Here is a 27,983-nt window from a genome sequence, read left to right on the forward strand (position 1 = left end):
TGGAGATAGGCAATTTTCGTAAAATATAGTTTAGTGATAAACATTCAGAATACAGGAGATACGCATTTTTCCCCGAATTTTTAGCGGGACGTTAGAATTACCTTAATTTAAAATTATAAGTGGTGAAACATCCTTTATTTAAAAACATTTTTTATTGCAAAAGCTTTACTATAGGGATAAGTATGCTAAATGTTTATAAATACCGTGGGCTTGTATTGTAAAATCAATGAATATAGTTTATTTGTCTTCCGGGTTTGGACCGTGTCATTTGTGAGTGACCCAAAAGTGGGTTCATCTCGACGTTACGCTACAATTGTATGTAGCTTCTTCAGGAGAACAAAAAAAGAAAAAGAAAACAAAAGACAGGAAGATGGGTAGTTAGCAACGGTAACTCAGTTACTCAACGCAACCAGAGGCGAATACTAACTACCAAGATGGGCGTTTGGTCACAGTAACTCAACTACTTAACGCAGCCAGAGGTGAAAACCAAATGCCAGGACAGGGATTCACGTCCAACAGCTCAGAACACTAACGCGTCGAGAGGCGGGGAGTGAATCCGACGATTACTCCGCTACCGCTCTATCCGCGACTATAAATAGTTTTCTTTTTCTTTTTTTGTTCTCCTGCAGAAGCTTCATACAATTGTAGCGAAACGTCGAGATGAACCCACTTTTGGGTCACTCACAAATGACACGGTCCAAACCCGGAAGACGAATAAACTATCATTCTGACTCTGGCCGTGGAAGCCTACGATTTCATTCAATGAATATAGTCTATTTTTTAATGCATTTTATTGCCTTTTTTTGTATTTTTGCATTTTTTCAAGCGGTTTTTATTGCAGAAGATGTCCTGCTGAATTAACAAAATATTTAACCGTTCGGTACACGGGTGAAACTTCTATTAAAATACTAAAACTAAAAATGTAAAAGAAATTACGTACTACAATATGGCCGATGTTTAAAAAACACCTTGTATATAACTTATTCAGTAATTTTATCAATGCATATACGACAAGCAGGTACAGTATGTTCCAAGCAAATAATTTTTTTTATAATAGTGCATATTTATCGAATTTAACGATCTCTACAAAAAGCACAACGCCCCCTTTAATTTTGCAATTCCGCAGGTGCTTGTACTGGTCCAACACCACGGAGTTTAGCAGCAAGCTCTCTTATATCTCGTGCCAAATAAGAAGATTGAGCTATTTCTTTTATATTGTCCATTAATAACTGAAGACCTAGTTCTTTTAAAAAAAAATTTCTTCTTTTGCTTGTTTTTAGATTTAGTTTGTTAGTTCTGTGTATCACAAATGCATTTATTGCAGCAACATTAAACAATTCATAAAAGAAGACCATGGGCCAAGAATTTGTATTTCTTGCAACAGTATAGGAACCTTGAAGTTGATCAACCATGTCCACACCACCTTTCGTAGAGTTATAGAACGTTATTACTTTAGGTTTACTTTCGTAACCCGTTGTCGGATCGATTTGGTCATCATGGTGTAGGGTTGACAAAAGAACAACATGATTTTTTGGTTTTGGTATATAGGACAATATCGTCATATCTTTGGTTAATCCAAACATAGTTAATTTTGGCGGTCTATTGTTCAATAAAAATTCGGTTGGAACATGCCTTTTGTTTTTCCGTAGGATGCCTACAATTATTGTTAGACTATGACTTTTCAGTATTAATTGATGTAAACCAATTGTCCATTGTGACATTCCGGTTGGATTTGGAGATTGGTTTGCAAGGCCGCTCAACCATATCGTAGGCTGCAGAACTGATAGAATATGGACCTGGTGGTTGTGTACCGGCACAAATTTCTAATTAATATATTGACCAATGGTATAATATTTTTGAAAAATTTTAACTACATGCTCGAATACGACTCTAACTGGTGCAAGTTTGTCTACTTGTTTCCGTTCGTCCCTTGTAGGAATATCATCTAGTCGTAAGAACTTCATAAGAAATCTAAATCTGCGAAGAGCCATCGTTACCGGAAATATGGCAATGCCCGTACCATTTTTTTCCCAAAACTCAAAAATTGAAGTTCTACCTCCACGGTAAACTCCAGCTAAGTAAATCAGGCCAATCACAGCTTTTAGTCCACATATATTTGTTAGCCTCGCTTCGGAACTGTCTTTATATTTCACGGACACACGCTTAAAATACACATTAGTACATTCAACAATATGTTTTATAATTTTGTCATTAACAAACAGTTTTCAGCATTCCTTTTCAGTTGTGCAACTTTTCGCTTCACGAATAACTCCAGTAAGTTTTGAGATGATCTTTTCTCGTCTAGTTCTAACATTTCATGATCCGCATGTCTTATTCTATTTCATTTCATCTTTGGTATTGTAATAAAGGTGTTGGTTTGACCCACCTTGTAGAATACATTCTTCTAAGTTTAGTTCGGTGTCTGATAAATCGAATTCAGACTATGAGTTATGATTACCATCTTAATTTTCTAATTTTACAACAATAGACTCATCGGAATCTGAACCTTCATAATTTTCTTCCTCGTCGGTTGAAACTTCCCCGTAGAGACATTGCAAACGTTTCACCTCTCCCTCGTAAAAATACATTGTTTTGCTAAGCTCTAAAAATAATGCACTGCAAATTTTTTTTGTATTTTCATAAAAAAATACTTACATAAGGAACGGGTTGGGTCAGAAAGAAGACAGATATAACATCGACACTATCGCTTCAATACGCATTAGTAACTAAGGGATTATAGCTGGCCATGCCGTCGAAAGGTACCTAGACCGCCAGGACCGTACTTAGACTCGCTGACCGAATAGAGATATTAGAAAAACTCAATGAGCCCGACAGACCCAACTCGTGCGGCTCAGAGTTAAGGCACTAAACAATGCCAATGAGAGTGCCATCATGCAAGAAAATATGGATAATAATCCAACATCGACCGTAACTATAATATATTCCAGCAATTAAGCAATAATATTGATGATGTAGATGCTACGATTATACAAGACGCAGATATAAGATTTGTAGACCATAATGGTAGATTTTATATTACAATCGACCTTACCCAATCTACGAGCCTAAAAAATAGTCAATGAATCAAGGAGAAAAACAAAAATATTTTTTTTGTTTTTTTACTTGTATAAAGTCTAAAAGTTAATAACAATTAGGTGCCAGTGTATTTTATTTTAATTTATACAAAAAGGAACTTGGGACTATTTTTTAGACTAGCTCGTTAATAGTACAATTGACTAATAGTTCAGTGTTGTTGTTATGATATGAAATTGAAAATTTTGTATAATCTATAATACTTTTTACAAGGGTGAATGGAAAAATATATGACTGTTAGGAAAAATATCTTAAAGCTTACTGGATCCTACTTCTACTATAATTAAGGATACTGATGAACATCCTATAGAACTTCTTGACTGCTTTTCAAAACCAAATAATGAAAACGTAGAGATCAGTCATGGCCAGAATGAAATTTTTCATGCCAACAATGCAGAAATACTCAATGAAAATATGGAGAGAATCGAAGATATCAAAAATATACTGACTGGTAATCCTAAAGAAAATATGGAAATTGGCGATGAGAACAACGAGCCTGATTTTGTTGAACGAATTTTTTTGAACAACAAATTCAAAAGAGTCTACCAGTTCTGAATAGTCCGAAAGTATTTCAGATTTGCAGCATGGTGAAATAAATGAAGATGATACTCAAGACGAAAGCCCTAGAAAAAAACGGTCTACAAAGTATAAAATAAACAAAAATAGATAAAAAAAGAACCAAAATAGTTTAAATAGAGAAAAGGGAAAGTCTTACCAAGGAAAGAAAAAAGAAAATGGAAAATATAGGTATGACTTAAATAAAATTACAATTGAATAATTCCTCCATTAAATGATGGAGGAATTAAAAGAACCAAAATCCATAAGAGAAAGTTGCAATTTTAAGTTAAGTAAAAATGAAAAATTTGTCCTAAAGTGCACTAAAATAAGTGAACCTGAGGGAAGAAGAATTTCTAAAGAGTTCTGGCAATATACCTTGGCCGAAAAGAAGATGTTCCTAAGAAACCATGTATGTGTAAAAATTACCTCTAGAAAACGAGGCCTGAATGAAGTTTCGAGAAGAACATATTCAAACGAATTCTTAGGATCCTCTAGACTTAAAATTTGTAAAAAAATGTTTTTAAACACCCTTGGCGTGAATTATTGGGACATTAAGAAGTGGGCCAAGATCGGACTAGAGGCAGATGTGACTGTGCAAACTCATCAAAATTCTGATAATAATAAGAATGGCTTCAAATATTCTTTGATTCTCTACCAAAATTGAAATCGCACTATTGTAGAGCTACTTCGTCAAAACTTTACCTGGAACCTATGTGGACTAGTAAACGCCAACTGTACAAGTTCTACAACTCCAATTTTTGCATAAATCAAAATAAAGCGTTATCAATAAGAACTTTTCACAAAGTATTTGAAAAGATACACTTTCTTTGAATAGACCAAAAAAGGATATGTGCGATACCTGTGTGTCCCTTCAAACAGGAAATATTTCAGAAGATCTCTACAATAAGCATGGCAAATATAAAAAAAAGCAAGTGTTTAAAAATATAATGATTAAGAGTCCCATAATGAAGTGGTTACTATGGTTCTTTAACCAGTTTTGCTTTGTCGTAAATCAAATGTATCCAGCCTCTATTACAAAACCAAACTAGTTGTGCATAACTTCACAATTAATGATATTAAACGTTAAAAAGGCTACCTGTGGAACAAATCGAAAGGAGGGCTCACAAGTAATGAGTTAACGAGTATTAGTGTTCATTTGCTAAACCAGCAGGTACAGTTATATAACTTGAAAGAAAAAAGCACTGAGGACACAGAAATCATATGGAGTGATTACAAAACCGTAACTCAATGTTATCAAATGGTTTGTTAAACTCTGTCTTAGATACTAAGTTAACGGTAACTCAAAAGTATTTACAAAAAGGTCACACCTAGATGGAGGTGGGCAGTGTCCACTCCGTCATTGAGAGGCAAATTCTAAGAAAAAAAATTAACATTCCAGCAGATTATGTCTCCTTGAACTCCCTAAAACTGCTTGCCATAAAAGTCCCTATTATGTCAAATATCTAACGCACGATTTCTTCAAAAAATATGATCACCTCCAGTTTGGCATTAATAAGACCAGGCAAAGCTATTGTGGGTAAACCCACAGTAAACGACATTAAAGCTTTAAGATACTCCAAGGGTGATATTTTTTTTTAAGCTTCGTCACACCGAAGATTTGCAAACCTGACCGGTATGGCTAAATATAAGTAGTGTTGTGCCTATCAGTTCTATCGCCCTTCTCCAACTACATACAAATAGACTTAAAATTAAAAACGAAAAGTTTCAGCACCTCCTGTAATTAAAATTATGAATGGAACATGATTATCACGATTTTTGTGACTAGCTACCCTACAAAACTTAAAAAAAAAAAAATGTTAATTTACTACTTTTACTTAATTTTCTACTTACTTTTGTATTAAAATATACCTGTTTCTGTAAGTTATTATTAGTTTTATTGCTTTAAAAAAAGACATATCACCAAATTATAGATAAATTATACAAAGAAAAATACCTAACTCCTTTATTTTATTTTTAATGACTTAATATAATTAAAATTCAAAGTGTATTCTCCCGCCCTACATTGTATTTGGTAAAAACGTTATACTAGATTAATTTATTCTTTAATATTTGTCTTGTAATTAAAAGAAAACAGTTTTTAGCGTTTTCTGAAAAGTTGTAGCGATAGGAGTTACGCAGTTTGCGAGTTAAGCCGATGGTATATAAAATCTGCTTAAACCGGATATACCGGTAATCGCCAGCTATAATAAGAACCAGAAAGCATAACACAGAAAAGTCAACAGAATTTAATTTTATTCTATTTTAACTCATTCTTCAAAGTACAATACCATTATCTTTTAATTTTATATTTTTACTATATACAAATTATTCCTCAATTTTCGCCCATTTTCTCGAATTCCTATATTTTAATAACTTTCATTTACGCTGCTTCAACGAGAACTTTCGTATTTTGCCATAGTCTGGTTTTGGAAAGCTTTGCTTGTTTAGTTCTGCGATAATTTAGTAAAATTCTTTAATTAAAGTTTCCGCTAAAAGACTTCAAGTAACTAGGTACGTGACTTCTCAAATAGTTAATTAATCGGAGCGTTACCAAAGCAGTGTTTAATATACTTTGAATATTAAGGGAGATTTTATTAAAATAAACTTACTACTACCATATTATGCATTTGTTAAATGTGTTTATTATGACTAGACTTCGGCAAATATGCAAATAAAAATGTAGAAAATATGCGCATAAATATGCACGTGTTTACCCGAAAATATGCAAATATTTTACAAAATATGCATACAAATAAATAAAAAAATCGTAAAATAGTAACAATTTTATTTAAAAAAAAAGTGTACATAACTAAATATTTCCTACTATTCATTAAGATTTACATTTATTTTAAGTAACTACATCATTTTTAAGTATGAATAAACTTATTTAGAATGATGGTAACAATAAATGACCAAGTGGTGTTCAAAATTTTCTAACAAAAACTTGTGGCTTCGTCTGAGTACATATATTTATATATGGAAAAACTTCGTTCAACATCAACTGATGTAACGGGAGCATTTTTCAAACTAACCAAAACATTTGGTTCGAAATTAATTGTTTCCGAAATATTTCCAGCTAGAACACTGACTACTTCAGAAAGAATATGGTAACCTTTTTTTCCATAGTAGCTTCAAATTTTTTTAAAATATCTTTTCCAATATTACCTCTAACGTTCCGACAACATGACGCAAATTCTTTTATTAATGCTGTACTTTCGAACAATGACAGTTTTGGTGATTCTAACTGAGTAATTGTTTTTTGAACAAAACTAAAATTTGATTTTATAAATGAAAGTTCTTGTTGAAGCAAGTTACTCTGAAAAGTTTGTTTAGAATCCAAAAGAGATTGGGAACTTTCATCTGTTAACGTATCAATTATGTTCTTTATTTTAACAAAATGATCTGCATAAAAATTAGCTACTTCTAATCATGTTCCCCATCGCGTTAAAATAGGTTGTGGTGGAAGAGGAATGTTAGGTAGCATTTCTTTATAAAGTTGAATTCTTATAGGAGATTTAAGAAATACTTTTTTGACACTGGATATCATGGTATTTACAAGAGGAAACTTTTTTCGTATTTCCTCTGCAACTCTGTTTAATCCATGCGCTACACAAGTAACATGTATTAAATCTGGGAAAAATATTTTTAAATTTTGAAGAAAAAAAGTTGCTAATGTTTCTTGTATAAAACGCGAAATTGTTAAAGCATTTGTTTTCTCAAGTTGCTGGCATGAAATAAGATGAGATTTTGGTAAGGTATCTTCTTTAAGAACACCAATCAATAAATGAGCAATATACTTTCCTGAGGAATCAGTGGTTTCGTCTACAGATATGTAAAAATAATTATCTGCAATTTCTTCCTTAATATTAATTAACACCGACGAGTATAGCCCGTTCACATTATTTCTTCTTAGAGACCAATCACTTGGAACATTAATTTTGCAATATTTTTTTAGAAACGAACTAAAATTTACATTTGCTAATTTTGAAAGCGGTATGTTTGCAGACACTAATGCGCGACACAAGTCTTCATTAAAAGTTTCTTGCTCATCTAATTTTTTTGAAGTAGATTGGAAACATTTAGCCATTGAAGTTTGATGTTTTCCTCCTATTTTTCCTTTTTTTGCAATGTGTGAAGCAGTTCTCACATGTTGGTCTATCTGAAATTTCTTCTCACATGCTATCTATAAATAAAAACCTTTATTTTAACCCAACCTTTAAAATATAAAAATATACAAGGTGTTTTTGGTTAATTAAATAACTGGTTTGAAAAAAAAAACACTCGCTAAGTGTTTTAAATGCAGTATTAATCCACAAATTAGTTTTTGTTACTAACCATTAGTACATCATATAACTTATTTTAAAATTCAACAAAAGTTTTTTTTTTGTTAATTCAATTACAATAAAAATAATTGTGTTTTAGAATAGCTGACTTCATAAAAAAAAGTAAAGGTGAAAAATTTTTCTAAATACACACCATTGTATTGTACCATGGACAATTTTTTCTCACTAAAGGAAGCTTTTTTTCATTTAAAAACAACCTACGAGTACTAAATTTCAAGTAAATACGTTTATTGGTTTTAAAGTTATTGTTGTTATTAACTAAAAGAATTTAATTTTTTTTAATTTTAACACCCTGTATCTCGAAAAGTAAATAAGTTTGACCCCTCATTAACTATATCGTTTTGTTCAATTTTTCGAGAAGTATCTACAGTCAAACGTTGTAAGTGTCATTTGGAAACACCCTGTATGTATGAAATATTAGATATTTAATAGAAAATATTAGATACTTACAATTTTGCCACAGACTGAACAGTAGATTTTTCCCATATCCATAGACAAGCTCTTTATAAGGTTTAATCCAAGTTGAAGCACTGGTTGTTTTAGGCATTATAAAATCACAATCTTCCTTTTTGTTACGCACAACGAGTGTTTACGCTTTGAATATCAAAACAAAAATGATTTACAAATCTGAGCATCAAATTAGAAATGTTTAGGTACCTAATTCAATAAACTGGGAGATTTTGGAAAATCCCTAAATTAGGAACAAAACTATTAGCCGTTTACCTGCTGTTAAGATACAATAAATTGTAGATAGATTTGGGGATTAAATCATAAAATGCAAATGAGCGAACCCTTAGCGATTATCCAATAACTGAATGCCTCAGTGACCGAGACTTTCTAAGAATGTTGAGGGCTACTTAAATTGATCTTCTTTGAAATTGTAAATGTTTTGTACCTGTAGAGATTACGTACTTAGATCATTTCTTCATTAAAATGACTACAAAATTTTATACAAGAATTGAAATAAATTGGTATGTTTAAAAATTTTCAAATACAGTATAAAAATCTAAACTTTTATGCACTTTATGCAAACTTTTATACAAATATGCCAAAATATGAAATATTTGCATAAAATATGCACAATATGCAAAATATGCAATATGCATATTTGCCGAAGTCTAATTATGACGGTACAATTAATGTTATTTTTAGTATAAGTGGTGAATTTTTATGTTTTGTGGCGATATTTTTAAGCTGTGAACTCTATGATTAATTTATTTAAATTGTTATTTGTTTGTTTCTCATCTTTATCTAATTATTATTTTGTTTTTCTTGTTTTATTGCCTAGTAGAACTTATAAGAGACTTTCGAACTTGGTGCACAGGTGGTGCGGTCAAATTTTTAAAACTACGTCTGTCGAATAATATGGATGGATAAAGCGTTAAACAGAAAGTGCAAATAATTTAATTTTTTTATCTAAATGACTGTTCTGTTAGGGCAACATTCCGCGCCCTTCACCTATTTTACGTTCGCCATAATCGTCTTGCTCAGAGAAATATTACCAGTATAATAGATAAATTTAAGTCTACTGGTTTAAAAAACAATCAACCAATATCCATACATTTACGAAACGCAATATTTTCCGAGAACATTGTCGCTGTCCGTGAAAATTTACAGGAAAATCCGAGGCAGTCAATTTCACGATGCTCACTGAAAATTGCGCTTTTATAGACCACAACTTCTTAAATTTTATATTCTTACTTGGTATTGCCTTGCATGGCCTTTGAGCTGCAGGCATCATCGCTTTCTTTGAGAACTACGTTTGTTATATATCATCATCGTCGATGCCGAGCGCTATAAGTCTTCTTCTTTTGGTCTGAAGTAGATCTTATGGACACCATTATTATGTGGTTTTAACAAGATGACGTTACATATCATTCAGCCCATGTCATATTGGACATTCTGCAAGGAAGATTTGAGGGAATGGCCATCTCACGTGGAGGTTATGTGAACTGGCCACCGAGATCGTGCGAATTAATCCCGTTCGACTATTTGTTTTGGAGCTTTCTGGGATTTAGTTGTTCTATGCGAATAAACCCATGCCATTGGTCAAATTAAGCCCAGTTTGTGCGCCCGAATTTTGGAAAATTAAACATTTTGCATGCGCGCCGCGGCTGAGGTCAGTGAAGTCACTGCAAACATTAAAACCGTAACTAGTCGCTACATGGTCAAAAAGACCGCACGTATTAAAAATTGATAATATTTCGGAAAAAAATTACATTTGGTCAACCACGGTCTTCAGTAGCTTACTCATTCAATACAAGGAGCCTCAGTACTAAATCAGAGCAGCGGTAGGTTTGTTGATTAGGAGTTACAGCGCAAAGGTCATAATTTCCGCGCGCGTCTAGTCAGCTAAAAAGTTTTTCGAAATCGTTTTATTGTGTTTCTTATCGCCTTAAGGTATGTAAAAATCTTAGTTTTTTTTTAAATAATATACTATTATACTTTTGTCTTATTGTTTAGTAACCTTTTAAATATACCTCTCTTTCTTTTACTATATAATTAGTAATCAAATTTTAAATTGCTTTGCAGCAAATTACTATTACAATATTTCATAATTTTCTTTGTTTTATTATTGAACATCAAATATTAATTTTTTTAAATTTTAAGCTACAGCAAACTTTTATATATAACTTGTTTGGCTTTATTTTTAAAATGGACCATGAGAAGGGACAAAGGAGACTTCAAGCCTTCATGGAAGAAGAAGCGCTTGATATAGAATATGACGACGACGATGACGAGAATGAAGTAAATCCGGAAGTTATTGATGAGAGGTCAGAAGATTCGGAAAGCGAACAAGAACAGGATTTAGAGGAAATAGGAGAAGTTTTACAATATGGAGGTATTTCATTGATGAGGACATGATTCACAGAATTGTAGAATCCACTAATAAATACATTGAAAGTATAGCAAGCAATTTATCTAGGGAGAGGGATGCAAAGCTTACAAACCTATCTGAAATTCGCGCCTTTTATATTTGGCAGGTACATATAAAGCCCATCACCTGAATACAGAAGATATCTGGCAATCTAATGGCGAAGGTATCGAAATATTTAGACTAGTTATGTCCTTATTCCGATTTTGGTTTCTTCTAAGATGCATTAGATTTGATGATAAGGTCAATCGTGAAGAACGTAGGAGACTGGATATGATGGCTGCTATCCGAGTATTTTTTAACAAATTCGTAGAAAAGTGTAAATCGGGATATAACTCTTCACAAAATTTAACATGCGATCAAATCCTTCCTGGATTTTAGATAATTGCCCTTGGATACAATATATTCCAAGCAAACCCTCAAAGTATGAGCTTAATATTTTTAGTTTATGTGATGCTGAAACGTATTATACCATAAATATGGAGGTTTATGTGGGTCGTCAACCAGATGGCCCATTTACTGTAGACAATTCCTCGAAATAAGTTGTAAAAAGAATGTGTGCACCAATAAAGAATTCTGGGCGCAACATTACTCTAGATAATTGGTTCATTAGCATTCCTCCAATAGATGTTTTGAAGTCTACAAACACGTTGTGAACATCAATGTCGTTCAGCGACTCCAACCACTAGCAGAAAATATTATTGGAGAATATCAGACGGGCTTCAGACGGTGAAGATCGACAATGGATCAAATATTTACAGTCAAGCAGGTCTTGAGCAAATCGTGGGAACACGACATTGATGTTCACAACGTGTTTGTAGACTTCAAACAGGCATACGATTCAGTCAAAAGGGGCATACTATACTATATATTGGCAGAATTAGCAATACCACATAAGCTGATTAGACTCATTAAAGCCACAATGGATGAAACTCAGGCATGTGTACGAATACAAAACAACCGGACAGACTTTTTCAAAATCTCGCAGGGACTAAAGCAGGGAAATGGGCTGGCACCAACATTGTTTAACCTGGCACTGGAGTATGCGGTTAGGCAAATGCAAACTGGTCGAGAAAACCTACTGACCAATAAAACGGTTCAACTGGCTGCCTACGCCGATGATATTAATATTATGAGTAGAACATCAACAGGAGCACAGGAAGCATACGCAGAGTTAAAAACACAAACGAAAAGGCTAGGTCTGGAAATTAACACAGAAAAAACAAAAATAATGGTACAGACGAGAAGAAATATAATCCCACAAAACATTATGCATGAAGATGACATTGAAACGGTTGGAAAGTTTACATACCTGGGAGTAGAAATATATGCCGATGGAGCAGAGGATGGAGAAATACGAAAAAGGATAACACAGGCAAACAAAGCTTATTTTGCCCTCTCCCATATATTTCGGTCTAAAAGTGTCCACCAGTGTGTCACGAAATACAAAGATGAGAATCTATAAAACTTTAATTCGGCCAATAGCATGTTATGGCAGCGAAGCATGGGTCCTGAAAGAAACATCCAAAAACAAACTCGACACATTCGAAAGAAAAGTACTGAGAAGAATACTAGAACCTGTGAGGGAAAACGGAATCTTCAGAATTCGATATAACAACGAGCTCTATCAACTGTATAAGGAAACACCCCTGTCAGACTTCATTAGAATACAAAGATTGCAATGGGCCGGACATGTGATACGAATGGGAGAGGATAGGCTACCAAAACGAGCACTGAACGCCAGAATGCAGGGAAAGAGACCAGTTGAAAAGCCAAGAAAGCGCTGGGAAGACACAGTAAGCAGCGACGCACAAGCACTTTTAGGAGTCCGTGTATGGAGAAGAGCAGCCACAGACAGACAAGGGTGGAGGCAAAAAATAAAGGAGGCCAAGGCTCATTTTGGGCTGTAGTGCCGTAGAAGAAGAAGAATAGATGTTTTAAAAACGAATTTGGATTGACTGTTGTGGGGGCCATTAGAAAGAACAAAAGGAACTGTCCCCTGAATTACTTCAAGGATCTCGTCCTCTAAAATCAAGTATGTTCGCCTTTAGCAATACATGCACCTTAGTGTCGTATATCCCCAAAAAGAAGAAAGTTGTAGTGCTTGTTTCAAGTCTACATGATGACGACGCTATAGATAGAAAAACATTTGAACATTATAAACCAGAAATTCTAACGTTTCATAACAAAACAAAAGGCGGGGTTGACATCGTTGATCAGCTATGCTCCTCTTATAATGTTTCGCGAAAAACAAGACGTTGGCCCATAGTAATTTTTAACATCATACTAAATATCACAGGCATTAATTCGCTAGTGATTCATGCAAGTAACAACCTTGCTGATAATAAAATGCTTAGAAGAAAATTTTTGAAGCATTTAGCATTTTCTCTTATGGATAAACATCCACGGGTCCGAGCAACAGTAGACAATTTAAATAGAGATCTGAAGTTACGTATTAAGGCCATATGTAATATTCCTAACACAGACGGCACTCCAACGAATGAAGGAGAACATGGTAGATGCTACTTTTGTGACCGTAAAAAGAACCGGAAAACGACTGTTTTCTGCTGTAAATGTAGAAAGTTTTTATGCAGAGAACATACACGTGCAGTATGCGAAGAGTGCCAAACCGAACTTATTTGGATTAACTGAAAGTTTCCTTTTGTTTATCGGAGTAGAAAATAGTTTTTTTAATGTTCTGTCCAGTGTTTTTAACATTAGTTTACTTTTTATATTATTTTGTAATATGTTTCTCTACTTACTAAACCTTAATAAAATTGTGTTTTACTTAAACTGGTTCCAAATACTTTTATTAACACAAACTAAGAAGTAAAAGACCAAACGGTCGTTTCGACCGCACGCGACTACTAATTTTCAAAAATTCCTAGCGACTACTGAAGGGTTTAAAATGATGTTATATTTCATACATAATAGCAGCGAGAGGTCTTTTAAGCGAAGAAAAATATTTAGCATATTATTTTTATCTGTAACATAGAATGACTTAAATTTATGTTTTCAAAAATCGGCCATTTTTTTTATGATTACAATCAAATGTCTTTGTTTTCAAGCCATATTTGGGTTTGTAAATAAACTCTTTTGACGTGTTCATCCAATGCAGCAACCTTTGGGACCAGAGATGAAAACTTTACTGCACTATTTTTAGTGGTAGCCTTAATAAAGGATTCGTTACGCATCTGTTCCAGATAAGCTGATAGGTCTTCGATGCGTTGTAGTTTACTCATATTCACATCTTTTGCACTTCCGTACAATAATATTGTGCAGTACCTGCCAGCTTCTAAAATGGCATCGATATCAGCGGCTTTATTATAAAATATATCGATCTTCTCTCTTAAATCAGGTCTTTTGTCTAGAAGATCGATAATAATTTTTTTCTTCCCTTAAATAAAAAATAAAAAGCAGAAGTAAAGTTACATCCGGAGAAACAATGAGAGAATAGAATCTATACCTATGCATGGATAATTTAGTTCTAAGCTTTTTGAAGAATATATCACGGAGTTAACATTTTGTTTTCCAAGTTTCAAAAAATAAATCGACAAGTCTACTTCTTATTACCTATCTTTTTTACTATATATACATACAAAATCTCTACTCCAAAAATGTTTCTAAAAAAATGTTATTGATTTTTTTACAATTACTCCGTTAATTTTTATGATATCAGATCCATTCAAAAACCATTTGAAAGGTAATTTCAAAGGCTATAAAGTCATATTAAATTTAATCTTTTAAATTCCTTATTTTTTTCTAAGATAAAAGGGTTAATTGGCCCCGGTTACATGGTTCTCGCAGTAAAATTGAATTTTTAAACATTTTTATTTCAGTTATTTTTTATTCTACAAAAATATAAAACGTAGAAAATCTTCGTTAAAAAACCTCAAATTTTGTTTTTTATCATTTTTTAAATATATTAAGTATATATGGAGTTATTCTCAAAAGAAAATGAAATTTATGAAAATTTGAAAAAATCTGATTTTTTTAAATTAAATTTTTTCAAAAATATGCATTCTAAACCGGTCAAAGTTTTTGAGATCATTACTTATGCTAAAATAAAGACAGTCTTATAGGGATTACTATAAATTTTAATTTTTGTGGAAATGGCGTATGTTTTATTTTTCACTTTTTCCAAAAAAAAATTCGAAAGCTTCCTCTTATTTTCATCATAATTTGCTTAATTTTGATGCTATCAACTTCTTCTAGAGCTTATTTTATAGGTATTATTTAGTAGTTTAAAAACTTTTTAATAAGTATATTTTATAAAATGCATTGTTTTTCCGTTATTTAAGCTTGAATATTCAGATTTGAGTACCCGCCGAAAAAAAAAATACGTTTAATTACCTATAACTCACTTTGAATTAATATTAAAGGGTTTTTTAAGCAAAGAATTTATTCAATTTTTTAATAACTTCAATTTTGGTAAATAATAACTTTTTTATAAAAATTTATCAAATTTTTGAGTTATTTATGAAAAACCGCTTTGAAACATGCATTTTTTCCCGAAAAATCAAAATCTTTGATCTTCAATAACTCAAAAAGTATAGATTTATTTTATTAACTTTATGGGATAAAATTTGTTTAGATTTGGTCCATCTATCGATTCCTGGGGTTATTTTCAATAAAATAATTTCCACCCACAAGAAGGGGTGAAATCCACCCCCAGGGTAAAAGCGAAAGTTGACACCATGTCACTTTTATTTCTTAAGGTATCCTCTAACTACTCACAAATTTTCACGAAAAGCGATGAAGGTTCAACGAAATCGGAGTGAAAACCTTCAGTGACTGTACTACAAAATCTAATATAATTTTGATGTCGGAAGTACAAAAAAAAAATCTTTTGATCCGAGTAAAATGAGCGCGTTTGTGCTTTGGGGCTTAACGTTTTAACATATCCTCCCTGCTCTATAATAATTTTGGCTACAATATATAATTCTTTTTACGTTTAGATAATCGACACGGCCTGCGAGTTTCATTTATATATTTCCAGACACAACTACCTATTTAACTAGTGTCCCTATGCCCTTAGATATTTTACCAAGTATAGCAATTAACCACTTTAGAATTTAATTTGCAAATATCAAAGTTGTACGTACGAGTTTAATTTAGATTTATAATAGAACACAGAAACTTCGACCGTAGTAGCTAATAATGCAGCTTACAAATTATAATTAACTACTTTTAAATTTTTTGTTTTGGGGATCTCATTCTACATTCTGTTTCACTTCTGATTTTAGCAGTTTTTTTTTCTTCTCTATTTTACACTTTAGTTTTAGTTCTTCATCTTTTTTCCGTATTATTGTCATCACAGATGTGCATAAGCACATCATTTCTTTTTGTGTGACAAAAGATATAGTCTAGAGACCAGTTGGTTACCGGTGCCTTTTTAATTTAAATGGATCCGTCCAAGTTTTTTATGTATTTTTGGCTGCTAATTACGAATTTCAAGGGTTGATTTAGATTTGATGGATCAAAAAAAAATATTACAAAAAATTTTATTAAATAAATAAAGAGGTAGAACATTTTTTTCAAATTAATTTCGTTCCTTAAAAAAACAATGAAAGCGGCGTTAAATAAACTTTAGTTTATTAATTAGACTCGATATATTACAAAATTATTGAAACGTGATTGTAAATTAATATACTAACGTTGAAACAGGAAAACCTGACATTATTGAATTTTTTAATAAAACCAAAGGGGAGCGTAAATGCCCTGGATAAAAAATGTGCAATTTACAGTTCTAGTAGACGCACTAGGCGTTGGTTATGGAAATTTTTCATTTCACTATCGATATCTTGAGTTAATTATTTATATTATACCAAAGCTATCCAGAAGCAAACAACACACGACAGGTAAAATTTGTAGTTTCTCGCCAAACAACTCGTTTAACTATATTTAAATACCAGAATTATCAACCAAAGACTACCAAGATAATTGCGAATGGACAAGAGCAGAATACTGAGGAAACCGATGCTTGATGAAAACGTATATCCCGGTGTGAACCAAAAACGAGAAATATGTGGACTTTGTCCACGAAAAAATGATAAATATACTAAGAATTCATGTAATGGTTATCAGATATCAACGTCTGATATTATTTGTAAATAATGTGCAAAGTAAGTTTTTATTTTATTTCCACAATTGCCAAAGTTTGTGTGTTGTAGTTTTTCATATGGGGGGTTATTTTTTTTTTATTTATTTTGTTTTTCATATTTTTTATATTTGATCTTTAATTTTCCCGAAATATATTATAACATTTTTTAATAAGAAAAAAAGTACAATATGTTTAGTCAACGTTTCTATTGTTTAGAAAATTTTGACATGTAATTTGTAATAATTTACAATTTAAAAAATATTATTAATAAAATGCATTTACTAATGTAAAATGTATCAAAAAAAAAGTAGATCACAATAACATGACCCCCAACGTGCAAAGGCATTGAAAAGTATTTCTAGTGGCAAATTCGAAAGGATAGAAAAAGAAAAAACCGGTAACTGAAAATCTATCGGCCCGTGGTTGAAAGTGAGATATTTGCATTTGATGACATAAAATTTTAGATCTCTTTAGTTAGCAATTTCCCATAATTGTTTTTATTTGATTGATATTTACATTGAATATATTTTATTAACAATTTATTACATTTGGGTGAGAAAAGTTTCGTCTTTGCAACATACTAGTCGAATTTCATATTTGACGGGGATAAAAGTCCAAAAATATGTCGATCACAAGAAGCAGAAGCAAAGAAAACAAAAAACAGGAAGAACAGTTGAAACAAAAAGAACATTCAGAACAAGAAGACGTTTTAGAAGCAACAATCATGGAAACAGAAAAAGAGGAAGAATCAGGAATAGAGAAATTATTACAACTGTTGCAAATACCATCACAAAAAATGGATGTAATGGATAAAAATCAACAGGAAACAAAACAAACAATGAATGAAACATCAAAGAAAATTGATGAAACAAAACAAATAATGATAGAAAATCAAAAATAGACAAAACAAGCCTTAGAAGAAAACAACACAAAGATAGAGAGTATTAAGAAGGAAATGGTATAGATAATCGAGGAGATTGTATAAAAAAGCGAGAAACAAGAGATAGAGATTAAAGAAATCAAAATTCAAATGAAGAAATTAGAAAATTTAGAAAATAAATTAGAAACAAGAATCAGCAAAATTCCGGGGAGAGAAAGGAAACGATTATCCATAGTACAAAGGAAGTGAAAATACGGTTTGGCGGGGATGTAAGAAAATTACACCCAGTGCCCTTCATAAATAATTAAAAAAAGAAAGTACAATACATCAGACATTTTGAAGCAGCAAAATAAACGATCAGAAACCATTTGAAAGATGAGGCAAGTCTATGGTTTGACAGCAAAGAGGAAGAACTTGATAGCGGGCACAAATTTGAACGCAAATTTTTATATTTTTAATAATTTAATTTGTCATATTTAATAATTTGTCATATTTTTAAAAAATGTGGGCAATACTAAATAGAAATTACAAGGGGTCTACCTGACACCACATCAGTAGTTACGTTCCAGACAGTGCACGTCAGTGGTAGAAGGTTAATGACTATTTCTGATGTTTTGAGTTGATCGTCACATCAACGTGCGATAAATTGTACACCATAAACATGATTTGACTTGTATAATGTACGAATTTTTTCTCCTGGTAACAGCATGAATACTTTCAGTAAGTCTTAATCAACCATAAGTTGTTGTAGTTGTTGTTAATTGATCGATTTGCAATATTTTACGATAATTTTATAAGGTTATATAGATAAAGTTTATAAGTTTTATAATATGGCTGATTGTGTAGTACGATTTGGTGAGTTACTAAATATTTGTTATATTTATGCAGAAAAAAATGTTTTTTTTTGTATTTAAGTGTAAAAAATACATATTAGTTAGATATTTAGATTAAAAAATTGGTTAATCGTTATTTTGTAATCGGTGCTAGTCTATTTGATTTTAATGTACAAAATATTGTACGCTAGACAAATACCATACTATTTCCTTTTAGAAGCTTTTAACTAGAGAATGCCCTTAGTATGTTAGACAGTTTGGTAGCAAATATAGACAATATTACTTTAGTGCCTTCAGTTAATGCATGTGGTCTCTTAACAGACGGACACTCTGGTGTCACAGGTATGATGTCGATGGATAATTTATGTGACTGAAAATATATACAGATTATGGAGTCGGAGCTAGTGTTTTATTGGAATATTGGGCTAAGAAAAATATGATCAAATGAAAAGTTTAATCTTTTTTTGAGTACTGCTTTACGTCTATTCTTTTTATGAAAAAACTGACGAAAAGATTTTAAGCGACCGACCCGGTTAGAGAAAATGGTTTAAAAAGAGTGCAAATATAATATTCGAAAATTATGAGAAAAGAAAACAGAGGGACATATAATTACAGAAATATTTGCAGCATCACGACATGGTAATAATTTACTAACGCTTTTTTCAAACTCAGTAGGACTGCAATACATTTGTCTTGTAAAGTGGTTTCCAGAATACGAAAACAATCCAGGTATAAAACAAAATAGAGTAACGTAAAATGGGGTGAAATTAATCCAAAAGATTGATTCTAAATATTTTAATTTTCCTTGAAATCTAATATGTTTAACAAATAGTTGACAACGTCGCTTTAATTAATAAACACTGGCTATAAACTAAGCTTTTATAGAAAAAGCTTGTTTTAATTATGGATATATTTTTAACAAGTTTCTTTAACTTTCTTACTTTTCGTTGCCTAAAAAAACCACAAAAAAATGTGCAATTTTAACTAATTACCTGAGTAGTTACATGTTCGTTGTTAACACATGTAAACGCGCTATTTTTCAAGGTATCATAATTTACGCGGTAAATTCAAAAAATCACAATGGGGCTTATTTGATCAGGTCTGTGGGACGAAGTTGATTTCCACACATAAAGGTGGAAAATGCCCTCTAGTTCTTCAGGAAGAATAGTCCTTACGTCGCACTGCAGATGAATATAAAATTCCCTATACAACCCTTAGCCGCTCTTATAGGCGACATGAAACAGAAATGGTGAGCAGACTGTATTTTCCGCAAACGAAGAAAATACCATTATACAGCGTGCTGCAATATGACTTGCCAGATATAAAGTATTTAGCTAAATGTGTTTTCTATGCTCAGGGTTGACAAGTGCCTCTTTTTAAAAACAATTAACCTAGAACTGACTGGGTATATTCATTACTGAGACGGCATAAGGGAGAAATTACCCAAAAAGTGGCGACCCATATGGAAACACCCAGAGCTAATATTTCAAAATAAACTTTAGTTGCCTGGTTTAAGAATCTGCGTAGAGACTTATTCCTTCTAATAACATATTCAATTACGATGAGACCAATGTACAAGATAACCCCGGAAATAAGAAAATGATATTTCGACGCAGCACTAAATATTCCTAACGGGTTTTTAATTTTTACTAAAGCAGCAGTAACTATAATGATATGTGTTTTGGCTTTATGTTTGCTGTTAGCACCATATATATTTTATAAAGCAGAAAAAATGTGGTTACAATGGACTGAAATGGTCCAAAAAGATCACCTTGCTGTACTGACAGATGCTGCGCTGTAAGTTCTCGATATAACCTTACTCATCATAGATGGATAGATTCACAGACATTTACGGACTGGTTTACTTTGACCTTTTTCTACATACAAAACGTTCTCAAAACAGAGACATTGTAAATTTACACTAACTTATCTTATAAAAAATATGTAGCGAAATATTTCATGTTCATTTCAGTTACATGTGAAGCAAAAATTGACTTCAAATCTTCATTGTTTAAATAAAAAATATCTGTATATTGTACATTTACATGACAATAAATGCTTTTAGCTCTTAAATGTGAATATCGTCGTAATCGATACGAGATTGATTTTAAAATTTTTGTCTTACTTGCAGAAACTTCTCATTGGTTCGACTGCAAATTTCTCGAAGAATTTCATCTGCAGATAAAACCTCCCAAGAGGATAAACAATTACAATAAGTACACCAATTTGCTGTTCCCTTAACGCCAGAAATGTGTTAAATAATATTATGCTGTTTTGTATGAACATGGTGTTCATGTGCTAGGTTTCAGTGTGCTCAACGTGTGTTTATTCTTCCCACGAAGAACCGACATCAGTCGTGTTTTCTTTATAGGCAAGGGCTCACCGTCCGACTCCAAATCGGCCTCATCATAATCACTAAGTACAGAATAAATATGCAGCTGTTGTTGTGAAACATCATTTTCCAATTCCAAACCACAATCGCCATCAGAAACACTAGAAAACTCCGAACTAGAGTCACGGTCGCTAAATATATCACTGTGATTACTAAAGTCACTTTCAACGGTATCTAATAAATTTTCGCATCATTTTTTAAATCTTGGGTGGGTAACTAACATCTTTATAACATTTCTACAAGAGCCCGATGCTATTTTCTTTTAAAGTTAAAAATTAAACAGTTCGCAATAAATCACGTGTATAGCCAGATTGGGTGTGACAGTTCCCACTTCTCAAAGACTACGGCCTGCAGCGAAAACTGTGGTATTACACAAGATGTGCGCATTTTTTAAGATTAGTCTGTTTAGTCAGTACTAAACAGACTGCCCGATAGGTATATGAAGCCTCTTTGGCGTTAACTGCGTAGTTTGCCAAAAACGACAATATAAATATAGTTCCTACATCCCACCTCGCTACTGCATGTAGTTTATCTTTATCGATTGTAATACAATGTAGTGCAATTATTGTACCTGTGTCAGTTACCTTTACTGTCAAGACACGTAAATCTAAATATAAAAATGCTACAACTAAAAATCTTCTTCTTGTTCCTCCTTATAAGCAATTCTGCTTGTTCATTGGCAAATTAATACCTCTATGGAAGGTTGTCACTTCATCTTTTGCGCGGTCGTTCAATGCTTCTTTTTACGATTGGTGACTTATCTCTCGCTATTTTTACACACGGGTCTCCTCCATTCTGCTTATGTGGTTATTTCATTCTTTTTTTGTTTTGTGTCCCTTTATTTATACACTGTGCATTACATTTTATTCTAATGACTTCACTTCTTTTTCGATTTCTCAGCGTATTTCCTGTAATTATTCTTAGTACTCTCATTGCTGCCGTTTCCAGGAGCCTTTGATTTGGGGATGTTACGGGTGTTATTTCTGAGGAATTTCTATGTTATTATTGTTTTTACACTGGCTTTATAAATTCTTGACTTCATCTCAGTGTTAATGTGTCTGTTTCGCCATATTAAGGCATCCTGCCAGTCTATTTGCTTTTTGTACTTGATCTCTCACTTTTTTGACCAGGTCTTCATAGCAGCACAGTGTAATTCCCAGGTATTTTATTTCCATTGCTTGTTTAATAATACTGATGCCATCAATTTCAATTTTACATCTGGTTGGATCTTTGCCGACTACTATTTTGTTTTAGTTTTCTGAGATCAGATTGTCATATTAAATTATTTTGCTCTTATGTTAAATCTGTGAACCATTCTTTGCAGATTATCTTCATCTTGAGCTATTAATATTGCGTCGTCTGCATAACAGAATATTTTTATTTCTTTGTTTCCCATTTTGTAACCTCTTCCTTTTTTAACGCTTTTGATAATTTCATCCATGATTACATTAAAGAGCATGGAATTCAATGAGTCCCCTTGTCTTATTCCGCTGCCTATTACTATAGGCAGCGGAATAAGGCTTAATTGTTCTGTCATTGCTGCTACACAATATTTCAGTAATTCGTTTGTTATCCCGTCTTTACCTGCTGCTTTTCTGTTCCTAAGCTTTTTATTTATTTTACTTCTTCTTCATTAAGTGCCATCTCCGCGACGAAGGTTGGCAATCATCATGGCTATTCTGACCTTCGAGGCAGCTGCTCTGAACAATTGCCTTGAGCTGCAACCAAACCACTCTCTTAGGTTCTTTAACCAGAAAACGCGTCTTCTTCCTACGGTTTTCCTACCCTATACTTTTCCTTTAATTATGAGTCTTAAAATGTTGTATCTTTTGCCTTTATCTACTCATGGAATCCTTAATAATCTTCTAAATGTCCACATTTCAAACGCTTTAAGTCGCTTTATTGTATTCCGGTTTAATGTCCATGATTCAGTATCATAGTAGAGTACACTGTGTACATAACATTTAATTAGCCTTATTCTGAGGGCCAATGTCAGATCTTTGCTGCATAAAATCTTTTTCATTTACACGAAGTTGGCACGTGCTTTTTCAGTTCTGACTCTTATTTCTGTAGTATAATCGTTATTTTCTGTGATTATCGTTCCCAAGTAAGTATATCTTTTTACTCTCTCAATTTGCTGGCCGCCTACCGTTAATATTTCGTTTGTATTGTTGTTCTTGCTAATTTTCATGAATTTGGTTTTTTTGATTTTAAGAGAGAGTCCGTATTCTCCACTATATCTAAATATTTTGTTCATTGTTCTTTCTTATTTTACTTACTTTCTGTTTATTTAAATTAAGATCTTCATTTTTGGTAATTTCTGGTTGGTTGTAAACTGATTTTGTTTACAACCCTATAATTTTCAAAATAGTACATTTCCCTTTGTCCATAACTTTACTCCACCCTGTATGCCAAGACGCCCTATTCATTCCATCAATAAACTCTAAAGGTACTTACTAAATCCTGTTAAAAATCACCTGTCCCCGACATCGGCGACAGTCCAAAACCCAGGTCTGTTAGAAACTCTCGCGAAAGAAACATGGTACTTTAATAACAAAATTTGTGATTTGATTCTCAGAGCGTGTCTCTCTCTCAAGTGTTTGGCAATAAGAAAATTTGTCTCAGCGATTGTGAAACTAATAACTTTGTGTCACCACGTATATTGTCACATATAGTACCCACAAGGTTGTGTTACCTAAAATACGTAGGGAAATAAAAGTTAGTTGTAAGTTACTGGTATTCTTTACGTACCATAGACAAATAATACAGTCCAGTTAAAAACCCAGAGAATACCGGCGGTATAAGTTAGTAGAAGATTGAAAGCACGTGGAATCACACATAATTCCACCTCAAACGCCGGTATTTTCTCGACTGGTGCTTTCGATTTTAGCGTCGTTTGTTCCTCTTCTGAACAGAGCTTTTTCAGGTAGTCAATCTACGACACGTATGCTTTTCTATGTATTTTGGTTCTAATAAATCTTTTCCTTCATTCTTTATCCTTGACCTTGGAAACGATTTATTTTCATTTATATTTCTTTCACCAAGAACTTCCTTGGCCGAGTCTAAGATATTAGACTTAATTTTTGCCCAGATTTCATCGACTCCACAACTAAAAATAGTTGTATAAATTTCTGCGTAACTGTTAATATTAGGAAAAAAATTACGTTACTAACAAATCGCTGTTATAAATTCTAATATATATAAGTCAAAACACAATTACTTAAACTTAAAATAATATACTTTTTGTTAATTCAAGACATACAAAACATTAGCCATTCTCCTCCAACTTCTAATTGCCCAACTCCAAAAAATAAGTAGTTAGAGCAACCGTAAATAACAATTAGACATTACCATATAAATTGAACTCTCCATTAAAGTAAAATACTCTGAATTGTTTATTATTGTTTCAGACGTGCGTGCACTTAGGAACATGCAGATCCGAGTGCCGGAAGCTGTTAAAAGGGGAGATTCGGTAACGTTAGTATGCGACTACGACTTGGAATCTGCCGCTTTGTATACTATCAAATGGTACAGGGACGATGAGGAATTTTACAGATTTGTGCCCAAGGAGTCACCGCCCTCACAAGCGTTCACCGTTTCGCACGTTAACGTTGACGTGAGTAGTTTTCTTGAATTTGTTAACATTATGTAAGGGTCACTTGAGTGATGGTATCTATATTTCAATAGTATTTAGAACATTCAATCGTGACAAGAATTAACATAGTCGTTATTTTTAGAAACTCGTTTTTTCAGTTCACATTTAAATAAATAATTAAACACTGTACGTTTATTCACATATGCATATGCATTACGAGATAAAAAAAATTGAGCAATTAGTGATGCTGCAAAATATATTGCAGAGTTTTAAAAATTGCATGACTTGTTGTGTTCCAGTAAATGGACAACATTTTGAGAATCTTCTTAATCGCCTTTTTGGTTTTCTACAATCCTTAATTTTTTTACTAATCAAATATTGACAGACTTCTAACATGAATTTGTTTTCAGTTGATGTAGGTTTTCTGCGCTATGATTTAAATACATCCTTTACTGCACTAGTGTGGTTAAACTTTTGACTAATTTATTGACAGTAAACCATGTTATGATCTTATTAGTACATAAATTATTAAAGATTATTCAAATTAAAGGAGTTTATTTATCTTATAAATGTATTATTTCAACTTCGGTGAAAATATTGTAAATATAGCAATAACTCCCAAATTGGCGCAGTCCATTATTTATTTTAAAAGGTTTAAATAGTTCTCCCTGGATATATATTCAGTTTTTCAAGAGTTATTTTTGTGAAATTTACGAACTGATTGGGTATTCCTAGCTCTTTCATTGCTTTGAACATTTCTCTTATTTCTATTATGTTACTTACATATATCAAATTCAAAGTCCGTTTTCAAGCGATTGAAGGACCTCCAATAAATATTTATAATCAAGAATTAATTGTTGAAATAAAAAACTTATTGTACCAAGTAAATCAGCAAATAAAAAAATAATTCTTATATGGGTAAAATGTCACAGCGGTACTATAGGTAATAAAAGGGTGGATTGGGAAATAAAAGATGCTTGTAAATCAGATAAGTTTGTAGAAATCTTTTCTTATATCGACTTAAAAAAATCTATTAAAGATAGATGATTACAACCTTACGATATTTTTAGCAAGACATGGAAAAATCTTTATTTCCAGCTTTACCCACAGCTTTCAAATAAAATACTGGATATAACTTTTGATGATATGAAAACATATTCGCTCCGTGCGTGACTAACACGACACCTACCGCCTTCATCTGACAGTTTTGGACCTACCAATTTTCAGGTTAAACATATGACATATGTTTGACATTGTTAAATACATGCGAAATTGACAGTTATTAATAATTAACTTTTTAATTATATTTTTTCAGTTTATGTACAAAATAAATGTAGTATTAAAAACTGGGTTTCTCAAAATTCATCATAATATATCTTTTCAACCACAAACGGAAAACAAAGGAAAAATCTAGTACTGGCAAATCAAGTTTTTCACGTGAAAGAGCATATATTTAAAAACAGAAATATTAAAAGTTATGATATAGAAGCTAAAGTCATCAGGCACTCTGCAGTTAGCTTGAAGCTTTATAAAATATCATTTAAGGTAAATTATTTAAATTTTTCCTATTTCAATTGCATATAAATGAAGTCATGTGATATTTACTTTTTCATATTAATAGCACGGATCCATCTTTTTCTTTTCTCTAATTTATATGTAATCTTTAAGAACCTATAAAAACTACACTAACTATTTTTGCTATTATTAGCACAATTAAATACGCAATATGTATTTGCACACATTTTTGATAAAATTTATGCGTAAAAAGGTAGGTCCAATTTTGTCACATTTCGCCGCTACACACGCTGGCATCGTTTCAAAGTACCCCTACCATGGTCACGCACGGAGCGAATACTTCAACATGCTTAAAATTAAATCATCGTCGTTTTCCGGCGCACATTTATAAATTAGGTATAGTAAACTCCCCGTTATGTGACAGTGACAACATATTCATAGGTGACATTAACCATATATTTCGGAATTGTAAAAAAAATGGTACGTCTATCTCTAAACTATATAATTATTTAATAGAATACAACACTACTCTCCCTCTCAACATTGGTTCCTTGTTATCAAGCCATAATAAACGCTTTTCAATGCAATAATAAATTTCGTTAAAGAAGCTAAAATCGATATTGTATATCGTAATATAATATTGTATTGTATATCGATATATATTGTAATATGTATGTGTGAATAAAAATTAATCTTGTCGCTGATATATTATGTCTAAGGCCATCCCCTTCCTCTACACACACACACACACACATACTTGAGAGTATTCTAAATGTTCCTTTGATAGAATATCTAGAAAACCACAAAATACTTCACTGTAATCAATATGGCTTTATAAAAAAGTGTAGCACTACACTAACTATACAGAAAGTTAGGAGAGATACATATACTTGATGGCATGGAGGAAGATGATTTTGTGTCTTTGACATTGTGTGACTTATTCAAAGCTTTTGACTGTGTTTCGCATGAATTACTGTCGGAAAAAATGCATAAATACGGTAATCGTTGGTGGTTCCTTTTCCGTCTGTTCTGTTTTGCTTACGTAATGTCTTTCGTCTTCCAAATTTTTATTTTCTCATACTACATTAAGTGCCTGGTTAAAGTATTTCACTCATCTATTTAATAGGTCTTTCCTTGTGTTATTAGGTCACCATTCTGACTTCTGCAATGACTTAAATTCTTTTCTGTTGATGTTAATTTTTTTATAGAATGCTCTGAGATCTTCTTATGTGATGAGGTTTTACATACATTTAAGTTCCTTGCTTAAATGGTTTCTTTCTTTTCTTTTACGTATCTTTATTTATTTTCTTTTCTTTGTCTGGTAATACTCTACGGTTGTTTTAGTTTGTCGGGTAATCATCTTTCTGTAGATTTCATTTTTGTGTTTTGTTCCATTCTTGCATTCATTATCAAATCAATGATTTTTACGGGCACAATTTTCTGTTCCTATTTTTTTTTTGCTGCTGCTCAATATCTTTCTTTACTCTGGTCCAATAGGAGTCTATATTGGTCTGGCCTTTTGCATTTACATTTTGATTTCTTAGCCGGTTGGTATTATTTTCCTAGTACCATTCTTCAATTGTCGCATCTCTCAGCTGTTGCACATTTAAATTTAAAATTCTAGTTCTCAATGTTGAGATCACTAGACAATAATCTAAGTCTGTGTTTTTTTCTAAACTTCTGCAGTTTATTACGTCTGTTCCATGCCTTGAATATATTAAGATGTGATAAATCTAAATTATTTGACTGCGGGCTTTATAAGGCCTTTTGTTCTTTGGTTTTACAATATTTTATAT

General features: G+C 32.3%; 1 protein-coding gene across 1 annotated transcript in view; it reads left to right on the plus strand.

The window, feature by feature from the left end:
* The window catches only part of LOC140439954 (B-cell receptor CD22-like), a 509,793-nt gene that overhangs the window by 90,255 nt on the left and 391,555 nt on the right, over positions 1-27,983 (plus strand). Inside the window, exon 2 of the mRNA XM_072530150.1 lies at positions 24,488-24,693. Within this exon, the coding sequence (XP_072386251.1) occupies positions 24,488-24,693 (206 nt within the window). The remainder of the gene's footprint in view (positions 1-24,487; positions 24,694-27,983) is intronic.

The sequence above is a fragment of the Diabrotica undecimpunctata genome, chromosome 4, assembly GCF_040954645.1.
Source record: "Diabrotica undecimpunctata isolate CICGRU chromosome 4, icDiaUnde3, whole genome shotgun sequence".
Classification (NCBI taxonomy): domain Eukaryota; kingdom Metazoa; phylum Arthropoda; class Insecta; order Coleoptera; family Chrysomelidae; genus Diabrotica; species Diabrotica undecimpunctata.